The sequence below is a fragment of the Canis aureus genome, chromosome 32 (genome assembly GCF_053574225.1).
Source record: "Canis aureus isolate CA01 chromosome 32, VMU_Caureus_v.1.0, whole genome shotgun sequence".
Classification (NCBI taxonomy): Eukaryota; Metazoa; Chordata; class Mammalia; order Carnivora; family Canidae; genus Canis; species Canis aureus.
Genome location: NC_135642.1, coordinates 32,073,452 through 32,099,747, shown reverse-complemented (window position 1 = coordinate 32,099,747; position 26,296 = coordinate 32,073,452). Strand labels below are relative to the sequence as shown.

Genomic DNA, 26,296 nt, shown 5'->3' with positions numbered 1-26,296 from the left:
CACAGAATGAGCTGGAAGAAAGGTAAAGGGAGTTCAAGTGTCCCAAGACTCTTACACTGTCCAGGAAGTATACACATACTAACTTATACTAGACTTTTAAAAATCATAGAATAGTCAATGAATATAAAACTAACAAGCTAATCAAGGAGAGAGAAACAGAACCTAACAGATACATATGAATTTGAAGAAAGGCAAGAAAGGAGCCCAGGATAGATAAGTCATTCAGAAAACAAAGGGTAAAAGGATAGATTCAAACTCCAATGCATCAGTAATTACATTACAGGTAAATGGAAGAAATATTCAAATTGAAAAGAGACTGAAGAGCCTCAGTGGCTCAGTCAGTTAAGCATCTGCCTTCAGCTGCAGTCATGATCCTGGATCCTGGGACTGAGCCCCATGTTGGGCTCCCTCCTCAGCGGGAAGTCTGCTTCTCCCTCTTCCTCTGCCACCCACACCCCCCACTCCTGCATATGCCCTCTCTCTTTCAGATAAATAAGATCTTTAAAAAAAATTTTTTAAAGAGATTGTTGTATCAACAACCTCTCCCTCTGCAAAAGAACAACTACATGATGCCCACAAGATACAAGTTAAAAAAAAGCATATAGAAAAACTGAAAATGATAAAATGAGATACATCATGTACATTACAATGAAAACAAATGTGCAAACTATATGCATAAAACTATAAAATATTATAAGAAAAATCTAAGTACGTGGAGGGACATGCCATATTTGCAGATAAGAAACCTCAAGAATGTGAAAATGCCACTTACTCCCAAATTGATTCAGTGTAAATCCAGTTAAAAAAAAAAAAGAAAAACAGGAGAGTAGAGACTAACAGGCTGATTGTAGAATTTATGTGGAAACACAAAGGGCTAAGAATAGTTAGCACTACTTGAGAAATAACAAAGTCAGAGGACTTACATAGCCAGATATTAATAGTGAAAAATTGCAGTAATTAGGAAAATGTGCTACTAAGGGAGGGACAAGCAATTAAGTTACTGGAAAAGCAGCAAAAGATTAAAAACCAATTTTCATGTAGATTTCACTTAGCAACAAAGTGGCATTGAAGACCACTGGGAAAGTGAAGATTTCTTCAGTGAGTGGCGCTGGGTCAAACAGATATCCAAGGGAAAAAGCAGTAAGGACCCTCTTTGCTCATATACAAAACCCAACTGCAGATGAATTGCAGTTCTAAGTATAAGAAGTAAAACAACAAAGCTTCTAGACTGTAATAGAAGAGATTACCTTAATGATTTTGGAGAGGCAAATTTTTTTTTTTAAAAAGACAAAGTTAGTAACCACAAAGGAAAAGCATTATAAATTGAACTATATTAAAATTCTAAAAAATTTGTTCATCAAGAAAAAGCTTTGAGAGTGAAAGGTAAGCCCCAAGATAAAAAAAATACACATAAGTGAAGAATTCCTATAACTAAGACAAAGGTAACTCAAGGTGGTTGTTTTTTAAAAGAAAAAAAAAGCAAAACGCAGGAACAGACACTTCACAAAATGTCCAAATGGCCAATTAATATGTGAAAAACTCCTCAATTGCATTGCTCATCAGGACAATACAAATTAGAGCCAAAATACGATACTACTACACACTCAGCAGAACGGCTAACAACATTGGCTGACAACAAAAAGTGAAGACAAGAATGTGAATAATTGTAATGTTGGGCAGTCCCGGGTGGCTCAGCAGTTTAGCGCCTCCTTCAGCCCAGGGTTTGATCCTGGAGACCCGGGATCGAGTCCCACGTCGGGCTCCCTGCACGGAGCCTGCTTCTCCCTCTGCCTGTGTCTCTGCCTCTCTCTCTTTCTCTCTGTGTGTCTCTCATGGATAAATAAAAATAAAATTCTTAAAAAAAAAAAACCTGTAATGTTCACGCATGGCTGGCAGGACTTGGGTGGACATTAGCATAGTCTGGGACCCAACAATTCCATTCTAGGTATCTATTTAGAAAATGCTTATCTATGTTCACTAAATAGCATGTACTAGAACAACTCATAGCTTTATCCATCGATGGTATAAAGAGTCACCAACAGGTATATATACATAATGAAATATTACAGTAAGCAACACAAAGGAAAGAATTGTTTCCTACATCACATGCATCGCACATCAGAATGCCAGAGAAAGCAGTGAAAACACACAAACACACCTTACACAATTCCATTCATAGTTAAAAATAGGCAAGTCAACTTGTGCTGTTACAAGTCATGGGTGTTTACCTCTGGGGGACAGGAGGAAATATAATGACTGGCAGGGAGCACAGAGCATATCTGGGTGCTGAAAATGTTCCACTGCTTGATCTTGGTGGTGTTTTTTTTGTGTGCATTCAAAGTATGATAACTCATGAAGGTATACATTTAGGACTTTAACAGCTCTCTTCTAGATGCTTACTTCAGTAACAACATATATTTTAAGAAGTCAAGCAGTACTACTGTATAACAAAAGCAACAATCTAGAACCACTCCTTCCCATCCCATTCCCCTCCTAGAGCCACTCAGCTCTTTAATCTTTCTTCTGACACATTTCCTGTTTCCGAGTAATGGGCCTGTAATGAAACTTCTCAATGATTCCATTTTAGGTAGCTAGAGTCTTCCTATTATACCTACCTTCCTACTAGGAAGACATTTCCCTACATAACCTGGTGTTTTTCCTAGAGTTGATAATTATACGATCTGTATCTTTTATAGCCTCATGATTAGGGGTGTTTCCTGTCCATACGGATAGCTCATGTCTCCAATACTCAAACCCCTCAGGGTTTTGCAGCACAAACTAGATTGTTTTTTGTGGCTGTCTTATCACTGGCTCTATCAGCTACCACTCATGTTTCCTCCCATCTTCACAAATTTCACTGGCATCTTATTTGTTGCCATCTTTTTCTTTTTGACCTTTTTTTTTTTTAATTCCTTTAATTTAGTGAGATTTCAAGAGTTATACAGAGATAGTCCTAGAAGTCTATAATTACAGTCTCTTAGAGTCTAGAAGGGGTGACCCACAAATAATTTGGGGCATTCATATTTTATTTCTCTTTGTATGCTTAGCATCAAGCTCAATAATGAAGCACATGGAAAGTGCTTGAAAAAAATCTGTAAATTGCTGTTGAAAGACAAAGTCAGGTTCATGGTCAAACCAACGAACTTCAGCTGCTGACCCCCAACACCCACCCCAGCAGTCTATATCTGGCCACAGGGCAGCACAAAAGATGTGAGTCTCACCTGTGTAGTGCTCATTGCCTTGGGCAGCACAGGTCAGGAGCTGTGCCATGGAGGAGCCCACTGCCTTGGATGTACTTCCTAGGTCTTGAGCGCATTTTTCCAGCTAGAAGAGTTTTCAAGGGGGAAGACAGTTTAGAAGAATGGCAACATACACTGAAGTCTTAGCACACAAACAATGCAGGTCAGACCGTGGCTCTTAGTTCTTTCCCACCTAAGAGTAAATAGTGTGACAGAGGGGAAAGAGCCCATCCTTCAGAATAAACATATCTGGGTTCATGCCCCTGCCCTCTGGTTCTTGCTCCCAAATGCTAGCTGTCAGAGACTGGGCAGGTTACTGAACCTCTCCATGCCTCAGTTTCCTGAGGAGATCCTAATACTTCAGCTCAGAAAGTTCTGAGAATAAATGACAGTACTCAGCAAATGGTAGCTATTAGCATCATGTCTTTAGAAGCTAATTTAGAAAGTCTGCAACAAATCCTTAGTGAGAATTAATTATGCCTTGGCAGGAAGTGGGCAGACATCCAGCGGTACCGCCTTCCTGGCATGTGGGACCATTAACATTGTTCATTTCGATCTTTATACTTCGAGGAGTTCTAACCAGAAGGAAATGCAATAGAAAGAGAGGTTTGCCGTGGTAAATGAGATTATGAAAATGGGCAAAGTGCTTGCTTCCCATGAACAGCACGTCATCTTGCTTTGTAAACTGAATAAATAATTCAGAGAACAAAGTTACTGAAAGCCCGGGGTAAGGATAATTATTTGATTACTAGATGAGGGCAACATTTTGGAACAGAACCTCCAGGCATACCGTGAGAGGCAGAAAGGCATCAGAGAATGTGTTCATTTTTTAACTCTACAACATGCTTCCCAAGATAGGCAGTGCCTTCCAATAAGAAAGAACCTGTAGCCAACAGCATGTTCAAGCCAACAATCTGTTCTAACACAGCACATACATTCTTTTGGGGCAAACAATTTCCTTAGAAATTACACGGGCTTTCTTGTATTCTAATGGACCAGCAGGTTTCTGTGAAGGCGGAATTCATGTCCTGTCAGCCTGTCTTGGGGTCCCTGGAGTACAGGAGTTTGCCAAGGGACATGTGGACTGCATTACAAAGCTGTTGGCCCTGCAGCCAGTCCTGTCTTTATCATTACTGGGTGACCTTAGGTGACTTGGCTTCTCGGAACCTGAGTTTCATCTTTACAATTAGCAGTAGCTTGATTTCACAAATATTTTCTGAGGGCTTCCTATGAACACTTTTCCCATGGTAAATTAGGTGCTCCATAAGTCTCTTTATATCCTACAAGTTTGCAGTTCATCCAAAGGGCAGCAGTAGTCAAGAGTAGAAGCTCTCAATGTGAAGGATCAAGAGCATGGGTTGTGAAGTCCTGTTGGTTTGGCTTTAAACCCTGGCTCTACTATCAGCTGACAGATACTACCTCTTCACCTCTGTATTCTCAGCTGTAAAATGGGATTAACAAAACTCGCTCATCAAGGTACCATCAGGATAAATTACACTGATGTGCCTTGACAGCACTTATGAGATACTTACCAAGTGGTGGTATTCATTAGCAATGTTCAATAATGTGGAAAAGGTGGTACACATGAATGAGAAGAATTGATACAATTTTAGCCAAGAAAACCCTGGCATAGGCATCAAGAGGCACTATAAGATCAGATTAGAGCGAGCTTGTTACCACCATTCCACTGGCTATGATGGTTGTACTGTATTAAAATATCTTCCTTTTGTCCTTCCTAGTTGTCTTGCACTAAATGTTTTTTTGGAAACATGACTATTGAAAATATTATCTATGTCTACCTTTATAACCTCATTGCTATCTACTTAACAGATAAAATATCTGAGACACAGAGGAGATCCAAGACTTGTCTACAGCTAGTTGAGGATACAAGCTAGAGCTAGACGCTAGAACTCCTACTTTTAAAACTAGATCCTCCAGCCACACCAGACATTCTTTTCAGAAAATGGCTGTGGAATCAGAACTGGCCTCAAACACTAGGATGTGTCTTGTTTATGAAAAAGAGTGACAGACACTTGTTCACCCCAGCCAAGCTTCAGGAAAGCAAGACACAGAACCATTACTAGGGGCCCCTTCCAGGACATCTTTATCTCAACACAGTTCTTAAAAATGGGGCTATTCTAGGGCTTTGCCTTCAAAATGTGTGAGATTCAGGCATATCAACTTCAGCTTCTAAAAAATGCCTCACCATGATCTTAACACGAGGCAGAGTCCCACCCTGCAGTGGGCTCTAATATCTCTTACCGTTTCCCCCGGAAGTGGTTTCAGCTGACTCTCCACAGCAGCCATCTTGGCATCCTGCAGTTCATTCTTGAGTGTCTGCACGGTGCTCAGAGCAGAATCAATTTCCATAGGACCACAGGCTTCGTGGGCCTGTCAACAGAGTTGGGAATATGTGTACAGTCTGCCTGGGAAAAGTGTTCCTAGTACTTTGCAATGTACAAAATGTCTTTCTGGATGTCCCCAGTGATTCTCCAACCCTGGCAACAGGAAGCAAGTGGAGCGAGCATTTCCTAATAGAGCAAAACCAACCTCAGCCAGTCCTAACTTCTCTAAATAATCAATTATGTAGGTCTCATAAGTACATATACTTAACGTCTCCTTGAAGCTATTTTTATCCAAAATGCACTTGTTGCTCAGACTAAGAGGATCCTTCTTCACTGTGTGGGCACATAGAAGCTTGAGAAGCACATGGTGAATGGTTGAAGAAGGAATGAACGAACGAACCCAGGACTATGGGAACAAGTCTTTCTCAATCTTACTGATTTTCTACAAATTTCTAGACTATAAACCATTGTCTCCCCTAATACTGAAATTTACAAAAGATTTTCTTCCCTTAGCAATTGTTTTCAGAAAACGACTGCAATTCTCTTGATCATTTAAAATATTGACCTCAGGGATCCCTGGGTGGCTCAGCGGTTTGGCACCTGCCTTCGGCCCAAGGTGTGATCCTGGAGTCCTGGGATCAAGTCCCACATCGGGCTCCCTGCATGGAGCCTGCTTCTCCCTCTGCCTCTCTCTCTCTCTGTGTGTCTTTCATGAATAAATAAAATTAAAAAAAAAATATTGGCCTCCAAATGCTTTGATCACATCCCCTGATATACATGTTAATAAATTATATGTGTATAATTATTGATCAGTATTGTCAAATATTGGTAAATCTTGATTTCTTCTTTTTAGGTGGCAGTGACAACAGCAGCAGCAAATACTGACTCATTGATATGTGCCAATATTACACAGTGAAGAAACTGAGGCATAGAGTTAATTAACTTGCTGAGATCACAAAAAATTAGTCAATAGCAAGGCTAGAATTTGAATGCAGGTAGTTTGATTGCAGAGCCTCTACTCTTAACCCTTCTACCATATAAAACAACATATTTAAAAGCTCTCAGTATCTTCTTACACCCAGTGGACAGTCTAGCTTGAGTCCCACTGTGAGGCTCATTGTTTCAGAGCAACTGAAGGGTGCATGTCTCTAGGGCTCATTTGACAAAACTTGTAAAATGCAGATGTTCAGGCTCTATGACCAGGGACTCTTAGTTGCTCAGTGGGGAGACCCGGGAACCTGCATTCTGAATGCTTCCAGGTGATTCCAGTGCAGATGGTCCTTGGACCTCTTGTTGAGAAACACGGCTCAAGATTTTTTTTTTAATTGAATATAATCCTAAAGCTCTGGATATTGTTCTTTGGTGATATAGTACACTGTTCATATTAAGAATTCAAATCAGCTTCTAACCTTCTTCCCTTGCTCATGTATGAGGCCTCTTGTTTCAATAAAGGGATCACTACAATGAGGAGAAATGAATTCATGCCAGAACTCCATGCTAATAACATATCAAACAGTACAGTAATGAGGTCCGTTGGTAATTAATAAGTGCTAGAGGCAGAAACTCATTAATCCTGAATTCTGTTCTATTGAGGATCTTGTTAAGGTGAATGCTTCCATGTAGGATGGGAAAAGTTTTCAGGGTGAGAAAGATAATATAAATGATCCCTCCCCTGAATAAATCTGCTGCCTAAATAATTTATTAAATTCACAAAATAATACCTGGAAGATACAATCACTTATTTTGGCCTACAATTTACCTGGCATCAAGGAACCGATGACTATCTCCCCTAAGACTGAAAAACAGACCATTCCTTGTCCTGGGGTATTGAAGGGGAGCACGTAACCTAAAATAGTTTAACAAAAGTCATGTGTAACTGGAAGGTGATAAACTAAGTCTGGGAGATAGTGGCTTAAAATGGTAAAAGCTAATCTTATATATGGGAATCTTTTACTGATCAAGCAAATGGAACAGACAACTCTGCCCAGAAATAAGCCTGGCAGTGTTCAGGTCCTGGGTAATACCCATCCCAGGTCATACCCAGTAGTAAGGCTTCTAAAGCTCTGTTCCCAATGAGCTAAATGCTGTGATAAGGGTTCACTTGCCTTCTGCGAGGCAGTACGCAGCTCCGCCAAGCTGGTGGCAAGGTTCTTGGCACACTGGCTCAGCTGCATGGCTGCAGCCTGGTCACTCACAGTGGGCACTGCTGCTTTAGCAGAGGACACCATCTTGCTTCCAGGCTGTAAAGAGATGAGTGGAAAGTGAGATGGCTCCTAAGCAGCAGAAGTCAGAGAGTAGAGATGCAAACAGCAATGCTGCAAATCAGCCAGAACTTACTTTGCCCTGAAACAAGGAATATTAAAACCATCGAGACTACCCTTGAAAATCACTACCCCAGATCAGATACTCTAGGGCAGTATGTTCTAGAAATGTTAAGAAAAAAAAAAAAAAAAAGATGTGTGTCATTGAGAGGGGCAAAATTAGGATAGGGGCTTGAAATTCTCATTTAAAACAGATTTCAAATGGGCAGCCCAGGTGGCTCAGCGGTTTGGCGCCACCTTTGGCCCAGGGCATGATCCTAGAGACCCGGGATCAAGTCCCACGTCAGGCTCCCTGCCTGGAGCCTGTTTCTCCCTCTGCCTGTATCTCTGCCTCTCTCTCTGTCTCTCATGAATAAATAAATAAAATCTTTAAAAAATAAAAAACAGATTTCAAAAAGTTTATTATTTTTTTTCAAAAAGTTTATTAAATACATTTCTTGTGTTTCTTAGAATAGCTCTTTAATGTGTCTCAGATATATCCAACAGACTACTTTAAAAAACATGGGCAGACAAAATAAAAGAAAATAACCTGTCACATCATATCTCACTACTCAGGATAATCTCACCATGCATGGATGTCTGTGGGCATTATTTCCAAAAATAAGATCATATTATTTATTCTATTTTTCAAACTCCCTGTCTCACATATTCTATATTTTTAATAGCTGTGTAGTATTCACACCTCTTAATATTGTATGCACCAATATTGTATGCACCTCTTAATATTTCTCAATCCTGTTTTGTTGGGCTATTCCCTTTTCAGTGCATTAAATAGTATGATAAACAGCTTTGTAGCTAAAATTCTCATTCATTATTTTCTTTATATAAAACTTTAAAAGTACAATGTCTGGACCAAAGAATATACATTTTTAGGAGTTTTAATATAGATGTTATAAAACTGCTCTTAGTAAAGTTGAAACAACTTAAGTGTCAGAAAATAAACATTAATGACACAAGTTAATATTTTTAATATTTAAATAATACATGAGAATTCATTTAAAAAAACCAGCCTGAAATGTGAGTAGATAACCTCACTGCATAAAAACTGAAACATGAAAAATATTTAACATTGTGACAATCAAGGAAATGCAACATCAAACAATAAGAACTTCACTGAGAAATTGCCAACAACCTATTTTTTAAATGCTTGATTCCCTAGCTTGGAAAAGATGTATTAGAAAATGTGCTCCATGCATTCCTGCATGTAAATTTAGATTCGTTCAGCCTTCCAGAAGAGCAATTTTGCAAGAAGAATGAAGCTTAAAACCTACCAGTTTTTTTGGCCAATTCCATTTCTACTTATTTCTAACTCTGCCTTATAATTATCTGATATGTCTGTGATAGCAAAATTAACAGGATGAAAGAAAAGGATAAGTAAGAGTAGGGACAGAGTGGACTCTGGAACATGTACATGTCTGCATGGCTCTGTCATAATACCCCCGAAGCCTGCCAGTGATGGGGACAACACAATAGCTCCAGGCCTTCTAACCACCTAAATGAAAAGAGGAACACCTGTCTAAGCCACAATTCTCAATGTCCCAAAGATAAAAATAAGCCACTCGCAATCCTATTTCTAGGAATTTATCCTAATAATTCAAAAGGCGTATGAATATTTGAGCACACATAAGGAGTTTTATCTTATCACAGGTTGTTTATGATGGTAAATAATCGAAAACAACTTGTATGTCTACTGGTGAGGGAATAGCCAGAGTACAGCTGTACCCATATGATAGATTATTCAAAATAATAAATGCTCATAATACAAAACATTAACATGAGAAACAGAGCCTACACACAACAAATCCCAATTTAGAAAAATCTATACATATACATGTATGTGTGCATGTAGTTATAATGTGAGGAAATAACATTAAAATGTTCATGTTATTATAATGTGTGCATGTAGTTATAATGTGAGGAAATAACATTAAAATGTTCATGTCCTACGTCTGCATGCTGGAGCTACAGCACTTGGAAAATTAGCCCAACAGATGTATCAGTGAGTCCTGTAACCATAGATTCAACTTGAAAAGGATGAGGAGGGGTATCACTCCATCACATGAACTGTTCAGGAGATACAAGTAGACAGGAAGTGCCAAGGGATTTGAATACAAGTAGTATGTAAAAAGGGAGTTTTCCACCACTTAATTGTCTCATTTTATTTTTCTTAAAATGAATCTACCCCTTAATTCACAAAGACTGGCAACACTTACTAATTATACAACTGCCACAAAAAAAGATCACACCTTTGGAGAAGATATACTTACCACTTCTTTTTTCCCCAGTCGGTGAATAATAGCATTAAACTCTCTGAAAACTGGCAAATGTAGAGCAATACCTAGTACCAGGCTGTTCAACAAAACTTGCAACATATTATACATTTTCCCTCACATAGGAGAAATAAAGATGAGACTCCCAAGAAAAAAAAAATTATTATGGGCTGTCTCCCAGGGCAATTTCCCAGCATATTAGCATTTTGCTTGCCAAGCTAAATTCACCTCTCCTGAACATGGAAATATAATGGGAAGGCCTTCAAAGATCTGCTTACTGCAAAGACTTTGCTGTGGCTATAGAACCAGGAATTCTGGGATCCCTGGGTGGCCCAGCGGTTTGGCGCCTGCCTTTGGCCCAAGGCGCGATCCTGGAGACCCGGGATCGAATCCCACGTCAGGCTTCCGGTGCAGGGAGCCTGCTTCTCCCTCTGCCTGTGTCTCTGCCTCTCTCTCTCTCTCTGTGTGACTATCATAAATAAATAAAAATTAAAAAAAAAAAAAAAGAACCAGGAATTCTTCTCCTTGAGGATAAAGGGCACCCTCTACCCCATGGCAGTACTCTGGGCACAATCAAGGTGAATGCTTCTGTTACCTGGAGGAAGTTCTGGCTGGAGATGATGAGAGCCAGCTGGGCACTAAGGTCTTCTGCTTGGGCTTGGCTCCCTCTCACTCCCTGGACCAGCTGGGGGATGTGATCAGCCACCGCCTACAGGAAGCAGGAAAATTAAAACAGAGCACACCCAGCATGGTGAATTACCCAAACAGGGTAATGACCCCAGTGATGGATGTTTTTGGGCTGTGCTCTTCCACCTGGGCAATGCTTGTCCCAAACCTGAGATTTATCCACCACTTTCAAGCCAGTCGGTGAATCTTAAGACAATACCTCGGGGTAGCCGTTGCCCACACATGCTCTACCCTCTGCTCCTGAAGGTCCCCACATTTTAAAGCACAGTACAAGTCTCTGTAAGGAGGTCTTACATGCATTTGCCCACTTGCAACTAATACCACCCTGGCTGATTACGGTTTAGAGCTTCAACACAAACCATTAAAGAACCTATACAATTTACCAGCAGATAAACTCAAGTCACACAGTCCAATGATGGAGAAAAAGAAAAATACTTAACTGCTAGCATCTGTCAGTGCTTCGAGTTCTCACTTTGCAGGTATGCATTCTGTCCATCACCTTTCCTATCTCTATGGGTCTTCGTTCTCTGAGTAGCCCTCCTCATTTCTCAAACTCACAATTCGAATGCCCAGGGTAGAGGAGGGAGGAGCAGCATTTCTGAGGCGAGGCCACTTCGAGGGTCAGTCTCCCACAATGCCTTAGGAGACCAGCCTCCTACCTTCTCTGTGTTCTCCCCTCTGTGGCCACTCCACACCTAACTGACCAGGTTCTCAACGGTCACAGCGCTGTGGCCTCCACTGCTGATGAAGGTCCTAAGAGTATCCTAGCATGGTGACCTATTTTTTTTTGGAACCCATACCAGCAAGGGTTAAAAAAAATATTGCCATGAGATTTTCCTCAGGACTGGCTCCAGTAATGTGGTTCACTTTCCTCTCTCCACTGTAATCTGATAAATTGTAAAGCTCTCATTTCCTGACAGTGACACCCAGACACTGAGTATCTTCAGGCTCTGCAAAGAGGGGAGGTGGTGGGGGCACTTGGGTGGCTCAGTTGGTTAAGTGCCTGCCTTGGCTCAGGTCATGATTCCAGAGCCCTGGGACTGAGCCTTGCATCGGGCTTCCTGCTCAGCAGGAAGCCTGCTTCTCCCTTTCCCTCTGCCTGCGACTTTACCTGCTTGTGCTGTCAAATAAATAAATAAATAAAATCTTAAAAAAGGGGGGGTGGGTGGGTACTTCACCCTCTAGTATTATCCTGGACACAAGTAGCAAGTGCTCTCTGAGAAGGGTTTTCTGACCCATGCTGGCAGCAGACTTGAGGCGCCAATAACACACACCCTACAGGGGCCTGGCGCCCAGAAAAACCCTGTCGTTCTGCAAACAGTGCTGAGAACAGAGCCTTACTGCATCGTTGAGACTTTCCTGAGCACACTCGCTGGGGAGGGGGAGGGGGGCTAGCTCAGAGAATCCAGAATCAGGACCTGGAGGGCTCTGGGTGGTGTTCCTCAGAAGTAAAGCCATCTCTGAGGTAGAAGAGGCAACACCACTCACATGGGAACCATATCACAGAGCAGATGTGAAAAAGGAGGGATTGCAGTCAACTCTCAGAACCTTGGCACAGATATAGCTCTCCGCTCAGTCCCCAGTGCTCACTGCAAAGATCTTTGGAAGACTCCAGACATATTGCCAACACGCGGGCAACGGTTATGCAATTATCTGTTGTGACTGGCACCATTCAGGGGTGTCCCGGGAGAGTGAACTCCCTGGAAGCAGCAACAACGATGTTCACTGTGCCCTTTGTAGCATGTTGGCCTCAACACGCTACCAAAGCCTGGCCCTTAGAAGAACAAATGCACAACAACAGAAAGCTCCAGCGCACACTGTCACTGGGCCAGACAGGATGAAATAAACCCTCCGGGTGCAATCAGCACAAAGCAGGGAATCAACCTTCCCATGAGCACACGTGGAAGGCAAAGGCCCACCTTTCATAGGGAGAAAGGCACTCTGGAAATTCAATGCTTCATTACTATTTCAGAGCCCTAAAATGGCCTTGTTATTGATCCTCCTTGATTTGGTCTCCTGAACAGAAAGTAAAGAATCCAGACAAAGAAAAGGTGATGCTGGAAAAAGTACTATACTCTCCCTTCAAACGCAGGCCATCCACTTATGAAAGAAAAACTAGATGTGTGTGTGCGTGCATGCGTGCGTGCGTGTGTGTGTGTGTGTACACCTGGAACACTGGAGCCTCAACAAACTGCATCAGGGGCCCAGATGATCAGCCTTAACTGAATTATGCTAGCACTTGGCCTTCTAATGCTATCAGTGTCATCTACAGCAGACCTGGCTCTCCGGCAGCCAGAGGCTCACCTTGCAACTCTGCACCAGCTGCTGCTGGGCGGCAGGGTTCTTGTTGGACACTGCTGCGTTTTGGGAGGCGGCAATGGTCTGCGTGGCCGCGGCTGCAGCCTGCTTAGCTGCCACCTGGAGAGGAGAGGGACAGGAGGTGAGCCAGGCTTTCAGTGTGCCCTCACACACACATCTCTACAAGCCCCTCCCACCGCGGGGTTGGCACAGAAGAGTTGCATGAGGAGGAAAGGGCACTCCGGGCCCAGACTCTGCCTTTTGAAGGCCACTGATGAGCCTCATCTAACCATGTCCTGTTATCTCCTTCTGGTTTACAATCCCTGGGACAAGTGATAAAGACAGGCACGCTTGAGAGCTCAAGTGTTCATTTGTCTCTCTCAAAAAGATAAGAGACAATTAATTCCAAGACCATGATGGCACTGATAAGTGGTATCAAGTCTAAATGATTTAGGGGATTTTTTTCCCCCCACAAGAAGCACAAACGCTGGTATGCTCACGGCTCTCCTCTTGCCACCCATGGGAAGCTTTGCTTCAGAAAGGCCCAGACTTCACCACTGGAGTACTCAACTGTGTTTGTTCTCTCACATCCCTTCAAGAACAAGGAGGCCAGTTTTGTTCCAGAATCCCGCAGACTCACATGGAGGGATTCATCAGACAGGTACATTCTCAGCCTCCAACCTCCCAAATTTTAGTGTGAGAGTCTCTCGTATATCTTTGTGACAGAACTTTATTTTCTTAGAGTTTGTGCCTATTGCTATTCCTCCCCTTTTTTTTTGCCCCAGAATAAATACAGATTCTGAAAAATGACAAGAATGTGTTCTTATTCCCGCACCTTCCACCAAAGCCTGATTCCCGTTCTGCAGTATTTCCAAGTCCGTATTTTCTACTGGGGGTCCTGAAAGAGTCACTGCCTCTGACAAAATATACACATTTTCAGCTAAAGGTCCTTTCTGAACATGGGCATCCCTTAATGTTAGGGGAAAAAAAAAATTGAATTCCATTCAAGAATGCTAAACTCAGGAAAGATTCTGCTTACTGAAATCATGAGCTGAAGTTATTTTTCAAAGTGTCAATGTGCCACTGGACCTAAATGTACAATGTACCTAAAGCAACGTTTCAGATTGTTGAAGTACCTTAACCGTTCAACAGTATCATTAATCTTGATTTTGCTTCCTCTGTAAGGGCATTACCTTATTAATTTGGTTGTTCTTTCAAATAATTCCTCGCAATCTAAAACAGACATCTGAGAAAACCAGCCTCTCTACCCACCTCCAAGCGGTTGACAATTTTTTTCTTGATGGCATTCTGGGCAGCGGCATTGGTTGCCACTCGAAGACCTTCTGCAGCTTCCCTCAGTCTCTGCTGCTGGTCCTCATTCTCTGGATTGGCTGCAGCCCCCTTGGAAAGCAGAAAAGAAAGATTCTGAGAGGTTCAAGGAATAGCATGCCACATATGCAGAGCTCATGCCTTCAGCTTTACTTTTTTTCTGGTAATACACAATATCTGGGAGAGTGCAAATGCTTCAAGCAGGATCTTCACATCATAAAGATGTTTCATCTCCCAACATCATAAAAATCTACCAGGAGGTGTTTCAGAACTGCACCAGTAAACAGGAGAAATCCAATGGTAATAATTAAACATCTGAGATCATCACCTTGTAAATTAACTTGCCGTCAGATATCCGTGGTGTAAAGGATGTTAAGATAAATCTCACCCCTGCCCAAATCTCTCAGGGAGAACTTTATTTTAATTGGCATGACAGACACACATCACTACAGAAAGATTCTCCTGTCTTGCAGTGCAGGTTAATGTGAATGGGCTAAGAATGTAGCATAAACAGGGGCATGGGTGCAGTGAGCAGGTGGACTGGGAACTCCATCCAAAATACTACAAGGAAGTCTTATTCAAGAAAGACCATGCTTAGAAACTGTTTTCCTGGAAAACCTGAGTTGGAGAGTAGAGCAAAGTAGAGCTGGTACTCCACTGTACCGAACTAACAAGAGCTATCTCATGCCCCTTATTTTGGCAGGGAAAGAGAAAGGCACCATGCACAGCCCATGGCCACACTGTGTTGCTGTTCAAGTGTTTTAGGAATGGCTCAGCGGTTTAGCACCGCCTTCAGTCCAGGACGTGATCCGGGATCGAGTATGATGTCAGGCTCCCTGCATGGAGCCTGCTCCTCCTTCTGCCTGTGTCTCTGCCTCTCTCTGTGTGTCTCTCATGAATAAATAAAATCTTAAAAAAAAAAAAAAAGAAAGAATGCAAGTGTCTTAGGAATGCAAATGGATTTTATTTAGATGGATGGAAGTAGGGAAAAGGCTAACAGTAACGTAGGAAGAGGATATAATTTTACGGCACAATAATTAACAAAGACTTAAAAGCACATCCAGTCATCCACTCCCACCTGCAATAAGCAGAGATCGAGATTTTTCTCTCAGAGTCTGGATGTTGTAAGACTCGATGAATGAGTTTCTTTTCACGAACACTTTAAGGTGATAATATTTGCTTGCAAGGTGGAGACGAAGCAGAAACACACACGCCAATTATCGAAAATCAATTTTCCAATGTCTCCACTTCCCAAATGCCCAACTTGCCAAATTGGCCATTTACAAGAACCTATTTCTTTGAACTACTTATAAAAGTTATAGGAATTCATCCTGGCTGGAATGGTTTTAACATCTGTGACAAAAGTGTTTTGGTAATCCTTTTGAAGGGAATCTTCCATTCTTTCAAACTGTAACCTAATAAATACCGTTCATTCCTCAAAAAAAAAAAAAAAAATCAAACTGTAACCACTTTAGGTACTCTTGATTTTGTGTTTCTAGCAACTAAAAAAATTCTGGTTTTGTATTTCGTATGTAAAAGATTGGGCGACTTTTGTGTTATTTCAGGAGTTTAGGAAAACCATTTTATTTTCTTGGTCATCAGGTATTTAAACTACTCCTAATTTACCCTCCTTTGGTATTTTGGGCAGCACAGAACAACCATTCCTGCACTTGACTCTGAAGTGGGCATCTGGATCCTTCCTTAGCAACGTCTCTTTCTGTACATTAGATAGGCGGTACTAATCTTGGCCTGGAATCTTAGTTACTGATTATGAAATGTATTTTTTTCCTGCACATTAAATCTATTTTTTGAGCTCTAACCATCATAGGCTCTTCAACTTTCAACAAAATCCAGCAAATTAAAATACTGTCATGAAGTCCAAGTGACAAATTTTAACTAAAAGAATTTATGGAAACACTTAACCATTGTCCCATCTGATATAAATAATCAAAAATAAATACTTAAACAAGTTTCTGGTAACTTGATACATTCAATAAGGTCTGGTGAACGCTGCATATCTAGAAACAAATATACACACTGGCCCTGGCTCAATCTTGATTATGTGAGAGTAGGCTTAGTCTTCTTGAGTTTTAATTTGCCTATTTGTTAAATAGGGATTGATCAGATTTTACACTAAGGTTCTTTCTAGTCTGCCACATTAATTTTTGTGCACATGAAATTTTGCTTAAAATGGCTATGCTTAGACTTAGAAGGGCTGGGGGCAGAATTCGTAAAAACCATAAAGAAATTAACTACTGCACAAAACCCTAGTATATATTTTTGGCTGAAAGGGATGGTTAAGGGCAGAGCTTCTCAGATGAAATAGGGCTTGGGGCATAAAGGAAGGAAGTTCAGACCCTGTCCACCCCTCCTTGGGTTTTTCTTCATCCCATTCATGAAGTATCTCCAAGAAACCACAGTACCAAAGGGACTATAATAGTGAGTCAGTCAAGGAAGATCTATATGATTTGCCGCATGTCATAACACATTTTAAATGCAAGAATTCACACGCTAGGTAGCTTGAGAGGCACTGGTATTCTGTTGGAGGTCAGGGAGATGTGTGGGCTTTTAATGCATCTTAAATGCCTAGATATACATTACACATGTGATCTTAGGCATATGAAGTTGAAGGTGATTTTTATTTTATTTAAATTTATCTGCATTTTCTATTAATTCCACCAAAACATGTTAGGTGCATAATAAGAAAAAGAAAAACATAGGAAAATACAGCCTTCTCCATTTAATACAGTTCTCACCTAGAGATAGGCCTCAGAATCTCCTGTGGAACTGACTTGCATATACACACACAGCCTTACCAGTGACCTTGTGAATCAGGATCTTTGGGGGCAGAACTGAGACACGTGCATTTCAAGGTTTGGGGGGAGGGGGCGGGGGGGCTCTGAAACAGAGCCCTGGGATAAGAATCACTGGCTTTTAGAAGCAGCACGCTGAAGCCTAGCTGTCAAAAAGCAGAAAGCTGACTCTTAACTATTCATTCAAGCTGTTATATAATATTTAAAACTGCTACTGGGATTTGAAGAACAGTGAGGCAGGAAGCACTCCACTATGTAAAATCTTGATAGGAGTTCAGTTGAGAAGTCAAATGGAGGACAAAGTATATTAAGGTTTCAGGCAAAAGAACAGGCCTAAGTGAATCTGCTGTTGAAAATCTCAAGTTTAATCACCATTTGCAATAAACTGATGGTGATAACCCAATGGACAGAGGGAAGGCTCACTAAGCAGAGACTCTGTTGTCTATTGCTGAGTCAGTACCACTCCCTTCAAAAAGTATTCTTCTCATGTTCCATGCCCTTCTCCATTGTTTCCCAATGCAACAAGGATCAAGGTCACAAAACCATATAGGTTTTAAGCAACAAAAACGCACACTCAACTGACCATTCTTTATCTTCAGGGTACCTTCCAAATCCCAGCTCTTAATAATGTCCATTTTCAACTCAACATATCCAATGTCATACCTTTGCAGCTTCCACCATGCGAGCAGTAGAGTCAGCCAGGAGTTTTGCTGCTGCCAGGAGCTTCTTTGAATTTTCCATGTCGATTTCAGCTTCTGCATCTGATCTCATGGCATTGACGAGGTCTGAGGTAGCCTGTGCCAGGACCCGGGCCTGGCGTACCATTTCACCTATGGGACGGGATTGAGAATGCCATCTGTTTGTCTGCTTTCTGAAGCTCAAAACCAGCACAGCCTAGTCTCCACTCTGGCAAGAGGAAGAGAGAGAAGGGAGCCCCCAAGCTCTGGTCCTAAGCAATGCAGTCCATTTAGACCCAGGACAGAAAATAACTCCTACTGGCTACCAAGACTATTGACTCCCAAAACATCCAAGTTCCATCTTGAACTAATAAATGGGACACAACTAAGCAAAGAGAAATTATTTTGAAAGGGAAGGCAGGGAACAAAATTATGTGGATTTACCATGTGATTCAATAAATATTTATTTAGAAAATATTATTTATCTCACTTCAAGAACCACTTACATAAAAGCCCTTATAATAAACTCTGTATAATGGCATAAAATTATCTTTAAAATCTGAAAACATTTGTATGTTGCCTAACTCCAGACGAATAATATCGCATGATCCACTGTATTTGTGTCATTTGGCTCTCACTAATAGGAAGCACAGACCCCAGTTTCATGCTCAATTACTAAGATTTGCCTTGGCTCAGCTTTCCCTCTCAGTTTTCTGTTTGCTCACCCTTTTCTTCCCAGTACTGGTCTTGATATTATTATTAGTAAGTGTTTGGTTTTACTGTTCCTGTGATTTTACTGATATCTATTTCAATTTTCTTTTAGAAGTAGGAGGGGTATAAAAGTAAACATTTAAAATAAAGCTACTCAAATGTAAGGGGATTTTTCCTCTCCCAAAGATCATTTGAGAAGGATGCCAAAACATTCTGACATTAAGGGGGGAAAAAAGCTTTAAAATCTCTTGATTAAATCTTAAATCTTTTGATTTAAAAATCAAAATGTACTAAATTCAAGATATCATGGATTGGATCCTAGGATGTTAAAAGGACATAAGTGGAAAAACTGGTGAAATCTGAATCACGTCAGTAGTGAACAGTTAAGCACCAAGGTTAATTTCTTATTTCTGACAAGTGTGCTGTGGATTAGACAAGATGCAAAACAGGAGGGAAAATGGGAAGAGTATATAAGAACTCTCTAACACCTGTGTAACTTATCTGCAAGTGTGAAAGTATTCCAAAATAAAAGGTTTGTTAAAAAACAAAACCAACAAAAATCCAAGTGTGCCGATTATTTGTATCTTCTTAAATCATGTAAGGAGGATACAGATGGGCCCATTCAGAGTCTTCGACTGCCTCAGTGAGGAAATCTCTGACAGGGGCTGATGACAACTCGCCCTCGCCAGGCAGCCATCACCTTCCTTACAATCGTCACCACAGTGAAACCCCAAGCTGACCCGTGCACCCACATCATCGTCCCCTCACCAGCATCGCCCATTGAGCTGAAGATGCTCTCGGTGACACACATGATGGTGTCGGTGGCCTGGTCGTAGCGGCCGATGGGCTCGCCTCGGCTGGCAAACTGTCGTACATGCTGCAGGAGGTCGTGCAGGGCCTGGCTGACCACACTGGCTGCTGCGCTGACCTGCTTCAGGAGCTCGCTGTCATCAGTGGCTGCCTGGCAGGCGCGGACACAGTTCTCCACTGAGCGGTCCACCAGCTTCCCTGCTTCGATCAGCTGCTCCTGGCACACAGGGGAGCTGATGGTGGGGCTTACCACCTAAAGTGACAGAGGAGCAGGTTTTGGCATGAGGGTCAACCCTTGGTCCCTACTGAGCAAGAACATTTCCACCAACTCCTTTCCTGCTCCGTGTTGTGGTTCCTTACTTAGAGGACCAGGGATTAAACTCAACCATCACTGCGGTTTCTCATACTTCATGACTTCACTCTATATTGGTGACTTTCGATGCCCACTAATTTTTATCTTCATTAGTGATACGTAACTATACTCCTGACTTCTTCCCTAGGGAGAAATTTCTGGTATTTATGTCATGTCTCTTCCTTTAGAAACCTCTAAGTTGAGCTCCCTGAGCCAGGAATAATAAGACTACCTAAGGGAATTGTATTTCTTTTCCAGAGACATCTGGAACTCTGCATCTCTTGGTACTTTAAAGGACACGGGGATTCTGTCGTTATCTGTGGGTCCTTGGAGGGTACATGAGGAAAGCAGGAACAGTAACTCAGGACACCTCCACCTGACACTGCAAATCCCACCATGGGATAGGAAATGCCAGGTTAAGCCAGTCCCGGATCTATAGTACATGTTACATCAACAAGTTGAGAAAACAGACGCCTCCCATCTTCTGATGTGTGAATACATACATGGTGGTGAGGAAAGAGTATGTGAATCCAGACAGGCCTGAGACTACCCTGGTTGTGGCTCTGCCGCTTGTGAGTTTGGCCGCAAGCTTCTTACGAACATGTAGGGGACAGCGGTTCCCTCTTTAGCAAACTGGGGATGAGGTGCTTAACAAGATAAAGTTTGACACTCAGAGCACTCACAGTCTAACTGGCAACCATGAACTTAATCCTGATTACCCTCACTTTAACACCGCACAGCGCAAAAGGCGCTCTCCCAAATCGGCAGATTACCTATGAACCCATTCATGATGCTGTACTGCATTTTTGTACAGTGCAAGAACACCTTGTATGCAGGTGTAACTAACACACAGTGAGGAGTCCAAGGGGGAGACATGGTAATCTGCAAGTAGAAATGGCAAATGATAAATGCACAATGGGGCAGTTAATACCAAAATCCTATCGCGTCATCTAAAAGACAACACCTGAAGCAAGCTCTAAATCTCAGACAATTTTAACAAATTTTGCCTCCGTTTTCCCCCAGGGACTGGCGGCCAATCAGAGCATGTGACACTTTGAAGAAAGGGCCCAGATTGCCAGCCAGCTTACCTTGGCACATGCTACAAGTTGGGATGTAGAGAGCGCACACTGGGTAGCAGCAGCAATCACCCTGTTCTGTAGGACTGTGTCTTCAGCTACTTGGGCAACATTCTTCGCCTTTAATACCAACATGGCAGCAGCATTGGCAACAGCTTTGGCCAAACTCATTAAAACATCCTAAGGTAGGGAACAAAAAGGTTATTTACTTTTTTCTTTTATCACTTTTCACAGCCTAGAAATAAATGTGTTATCCACTTAAACATTTTATTAAAATCCCATTTGAACTTTTCTTTCCAGTGCTTCATAAGGATATTCTTTCCACTTATTTTTCTAAAATGTCAACTTTTTCTTAAACATAAAGAGACTTGTGTCCTAATTATATAGTCTCCTATACATTAAGTAGCATAAGGTTTGGTTTTTTTTTTAAGATTTTATTTATTTATTCATGAGAGACACACATACACTGAGAGGCAGAGACACAGGCAGAGGGAGCAGCAGGCTCCCTGCAAGGAGCCCGATGTGGGACTTGATTCCCGACCCCGGGATCACGCCCTGAGCCAAAGATAGCTGCTCAACCTCTGAGCCACTCAGTGGTCCCAAGCATAAGGTTTAAATCTAAAACAGGGTGATTTCAGGGGAGGGTTTTTATTTTTAACCACTGATTCACATTCATGTACTTCTCCAATATAGAGAGTTTCGATTAAGTCTCTTGAATATGTGGTCAATGCAGTAGATCAAGAAAAGCTGGAAATATATCCAGATGCCATAAATACAGCATGCTGCAGGAAGGATAGAATTCATGCCCTACAAGTCATCATGCCCCGCCACTTGAAAATTTCTCATTAGGATTTCTGTTTTGCACAAGGATCCAAGTTACCATCAGAAATTCAGCCACATTTCTGCCTCCAGAGGGCAATGTTGGACACGCACAGAAAATACCTACAGCTCAAGAGCTGAGCGAGCAGTGCTCTGAACATAAGTTATTCTCAGTGTTCTGTAGTATTCTGGATAGGGATTAAATTATTATGAGAAGCGGAAAGGGAGCCTGCATAAATAAACTAGCTACAAGCTACGACCTCACTGAAGATGCAAGGAGCTTTGAGCCTTTATAGATCAGTTTATGCTTCAACTCAACAAAAAGGCATTCTGTCTGCAGGATGGAGAATCCTTTGATTTAGCCCACCAGATTTGTCACCCGTCTGTGTGACCTGAAATATAACCACTGTTAACATTTAATTTGCTTCTTTGCTTTTAGTATTGAAGGTAGTTTATTTGGTTTGGAAATGCCTTCCCAAACAAATCCCAAACATATGAGCCATTTTTATTTTGAACAAACATGTCAAGGCTTTCTCCCAGAGGAAATGTGGTCAGAAGTCTTTATTAATTCATCAGATAATGAAAAGCACTTTTGATTCTGAATGCAAAGGGCACCCACAGAGTCTTTACAAGGAGATATTTTATGAGAAGATAGATTGGAGTGCTCAGCCTGCACAGCGTTACACAGAGCAGAAACTATATGCTATCCAGGCAAATCAGAAACCCATAAACCTACCACATAGGCAGATTTTAAAATGGACAAAAACCAAGCAGTCTGAAAGGAACAGCTTAGTCCAGTCTTTATTTTAGGTTTCTGATGTTTATTCAATGTCCAAGGAAAAAGCAAAGCCTGAGGTGTCAAAAGCTGAAGATGCCCTTTGGGATCTCAGTGGCCACATAACTTTTAGAAAGTGCTCCAACCACGGCCTGCAGAGTTTCAGTTCTCAAACACCTATCTCAATGCTCAGTGAACACTCTCAACTTGAATGTCACAAATTATTTACAAGACTTTTAAAAATATCTTTCCAAAGTGGGTCATTGTATTCTTTCAGGTGATATGAATTCATCTTTTCACAGAGGGACCAAGATTTGGTCGTGTAGACTCACGATTGTTCTAAAGGGCTTTGTTAGGCCAATTTAAAGAAATCCTGTTCCTCCTATTAATATTGTCCAAAAAAAATACAGTTAGAAAAAGAATGTGATACTACAGCCATAGTCACTGACAAGGCCTTTGTCAAACCTTTCAACAAGACCACTATTATGTAGCCTGTGTAAAATAAATCTTTGTTAACTCTGGGAACATGCAGTACATTGAGAACCCAAGAAAAGCTCTGAGATAAGATCTCAAGAATCAGAAAAATAGTGCATAAGAAGCACAGTGTCAGTCAGCTAGGGGCTGTTCCTAACAGGAGGAGGGTGCAGGATTTACCCTACTGTACTGATGTTTGCCCAGAGATCTTACAGAAATGTTATGCATTCAAGCCAGGCCTTTCTCTGGTAAGAAAGCCTCTTTAGGACCATACCATGAACCTGAACCTGTTCTCCTAGCATGTCTAAATAGAACAACAGGAAGCACAGAGTTTGCATTTTTATGTGATGGTAACAGTCTGTCAAAGAGAAAAAGAAAACAAAAAGTCTTCAGCAATACAAGGACGCATGCAATGTCTTCAGGAAGAACTGTGACTTTCTTTTCAAACTTTCCAAACAGTCTGGGGAAAGCAGTAATATTTTTAAGGAAAGTAAGTTGACTACTTCAAGTTAATTAAGCCTAGTAAGCCAAAAGCTGAATCTCACATTTACTTTCCTAAGTAGGTGCCTGCCTACAAAGAATTACCTGCTCTAATACAAAAAGCAATTGCCAGTATAAATGCAGTTTGGGGATCTGGCTAAGGGGACATCAGGACTGGGTCGCAGTTAGCTTGAATTTAGTGGAATCTATTTATGTGGTCTGCTGTAAATTCTCTTTCAAGTTAAGTGACTGCTGGCCATCCCAGCATAGAAATGGCTTCCAGGAATACTACTACCACCCAATACGGGGTTCACCCTCCATCCTGACATGAATGTTACAGCACTGACCGCATTACAGGATATTAATGAGTCCTCAGGCCCCAGCACCACAGGTGTGTGGAAAGTAGAGGAGATGCAAGGTCCGTGTATCACAGTATATATAACCACGTCTTAATGTAACTGACACATCTTGTATACATGGAGCTTGGTATTTCCAGATTAAAATAGCACACAAAACTGCCACTCATGAAGCAAGAAACTTGAATTCTACAAGTAAAGCTGAATGACCTTGAATGATCTTTTTATTCTGAATGCTATGAAATTCCCCAATTCCCTGACATAGGATTTGGAAAAGGCCGTGTTCTAGAGAACTTGGGCTCGAACTGTAAGTTTCATTAGAATGTAGTTCTATGCTACTTAAAATCAGGTCTTACGAGTTGGAGAAAGGCAGGAAGGGCATCTGCCCACAAGTACGTGAGAAGACAAGTTCATTGCAGCCTGGAGCTCCTCTCATCTGTGGTGGCTGGGAAAAGAGGCAGACAAGCTGAGCTCCTCTCTGAGTTGGCAGCCCACTAAACCAGCTGCAAGCAGTGGCTACAGCTGTGCACCAGAGGACAGATGGCATATATCCTTGGTACAGAACAAGAAGAGTGACAGAAAGAAAAAAATGTCCCCACCATGCTGGCTTTGGATAAGACGCAGACAATAGACCCATCTCTGAATACAAAGGAGAACCTCTGCTATGGGAGTACACATTTTTTTCTCTTTTTTGTGGACTTCAGAATAATGAGGTTAAAAATTGCTCCCAGAAGATGAAACAAGACCAGCCATGAGTTGATAAGTATAGAGCCTGGACGGTAGATACAAGGGAGTTCATGTCATTATTTCCTCCACTTTTGTGTTTAATGAATGTCCAACATACTGACCAGTGAGAATAGCTACATAAGCGTTTCACAACAATGATGCATGATATGTAAATGAAGTGTTTTTTAATTGAAAATTAAGTAAAAAATTAACAAAGACCCCACCCCCCTAAAAATCCTCCTCAATCTTATTCTTGAGAGCCCAACCAAGATTTAGTTTCTCATACATTCTTCCTGTTTGAGTCTAGACCATCACTTAGACTCCTTTCCAAAATTATGGGCTGCAAATATCTTACCTGGAATCGCTCATCGGTCTCATTCTCTCCGATCTGTCTCAGAAGATCCCCACTGGCTTGTCCAATGCTTCCAGCAGCAGTCAAAACTGTCTGTCGAGGCTGAAAAACACACATTGGTTGGAAAGAAAATGTATTTCCTCACAGTGCCATCAGACAGCAGTGCAGGGAGAGGAATCACGAGGGACTGGCTCTCCTGCACCTAGAATCTCATACTATCTGCCAGATGGGAGACCTAAATATCCTGATAAAATCTGTGCAAAGAAATGCCTGATGGTTCACAAACCAGTAATGGGTAGATCGATTTGAAATGTTCAACCAATGAGTCTTGCTCAGCTGGTAGGAAGGTGATATACACTTTATGGGAATTTGGGGACCAACATGTATCCCCTTCAAATGTGTACTGACCATGTGTGTTAGTTTATGAGGCTGAATCTAATCAAGTACCCTGGGGTGAGGGGTAGGGCAGGTTTCTTACTAACAGCCCAACTGGTCCCAAAAGTCAAACCATAGATTCTGTGCCCAGTTCTCCAAATCCAAACCCCAAAGTATGATAATATGTCCCATATAATAATATGATAATATATAATATGGGAAGAACAGCTTTGGGAGCAAGAGCCCAGTAGTGCTCCAGGCTGCACCTGCTTCATTGGAACCCAAGTGACTGCTTGCCCCCAGAGCTCACCTCTCCAGAAGTAGGCTGCACGGCTTTCAGCAAGTCTGATACTGCCCCTGCAAGGGTCCTCGCAGCTCGGAGCAAGTCCTCCCCACTGCCCACCTCGTCGTCCATCAGAGCGGCCAACAGCTTCACACCCTTGGACATCTCCGTCAGGTTGGAGGAAATGGTGGTGATTGCACATCCCACTGCTGTGTAGTCAGTGTCTGCAGGGTCACCTGGGACACAGAAGGGCTGTCACCATCAAAGGAAGGCGGTGAAGGGTGAGGAAAGCCCAGATGGGTGATGGCATGAGCCTTCACACTGTGGGATCAGACTACAAAGCTGCCTATGCACAGGGAGATGCCTGACTCCCTGGCTCCAAGGTGCTGCTCCCCCCAAAGTTCTTTTGCCCGGAGGCCTCCTATGCTGAAATACTGAGCACCCACACCTGTACAGTTCCAAATGGACCAGCTGAGGCAGGTCAGCTCTGCTCCTGAAGCACTGAAATACTGCACGGTGAAGCCGAGACATACATGGGCTCTCACCCAACAGTGCAAGGTGGGAGTCATGCTGTGCTACGAGGGTACTGTGGGATAAGACTAAAGAAGCCCACAGGATAGATCGATTCCTCTAAACCCAGTTTTAGACTACAAGCTCTCAAAAGGGAGAAACTAGCTCCCATACACTTCGAAGTACATCTAGCAGACCAGTGAACAATAAGGAGAGCT

At 42.0% G+C, this 26,296-nt stretch overlaps 1 protein-coding gene across 5 annotated transcripts in view; it reads right to left on the bottom strand.

Annotated features, from left to right (window-relative positions):
- Positions 1-26,296, bottom strand: part of TLN2 (talin 2) — a 426,778-nt gene that overhangs the window by 116,807 nt on the left and 283,675 nt on the right. For all 5 annotated transcript variants that reach the window (XM_077881335.1, XM_077881341.1, XM_077881336.1 and 2 more), the window contains 11 exons: positions 25,596-25,804; positions 24,914-25,012; positions 20,941-21,108; positions 19,459-19,753; positions 17,966-18,132; positions 14,433-14,561; positions 13,167-13,280; positions 10,771-10,884; positions 7,690-7,824; positions 5,502-5,630; positions 3,222-3,324 (listed from right to left, as the gene is read on the bottom strand). In XM_077881335.1, the coding sequence (XP_077737461.1) occupies positions 3,222-3,324; positions 5,502-5,630; positions 7,690-7,824; positions 10,771-10,884; positions 13,167-13,280; positions 14,433-14,561; positions 17,966-18,132; positions 19,459-19,753; positions 20,941-21,108; positions 24,914-25,012; positions 25,596-25,804 (1,662 nt within the window). The remainder of the gene's footprint in view (positions 1-3,221; positions 3,325-5,501; positions 5,631-7,689; positions 7,825-10,770; positions 10,885-13,166; positions 13,281-14,432; positions 14,562-17,965; positions 18,133-19,458; positions 19,754-20,940; positions 21,109-24,913; positions 25,013-25,595; positions 25,805-26,296) is intronic.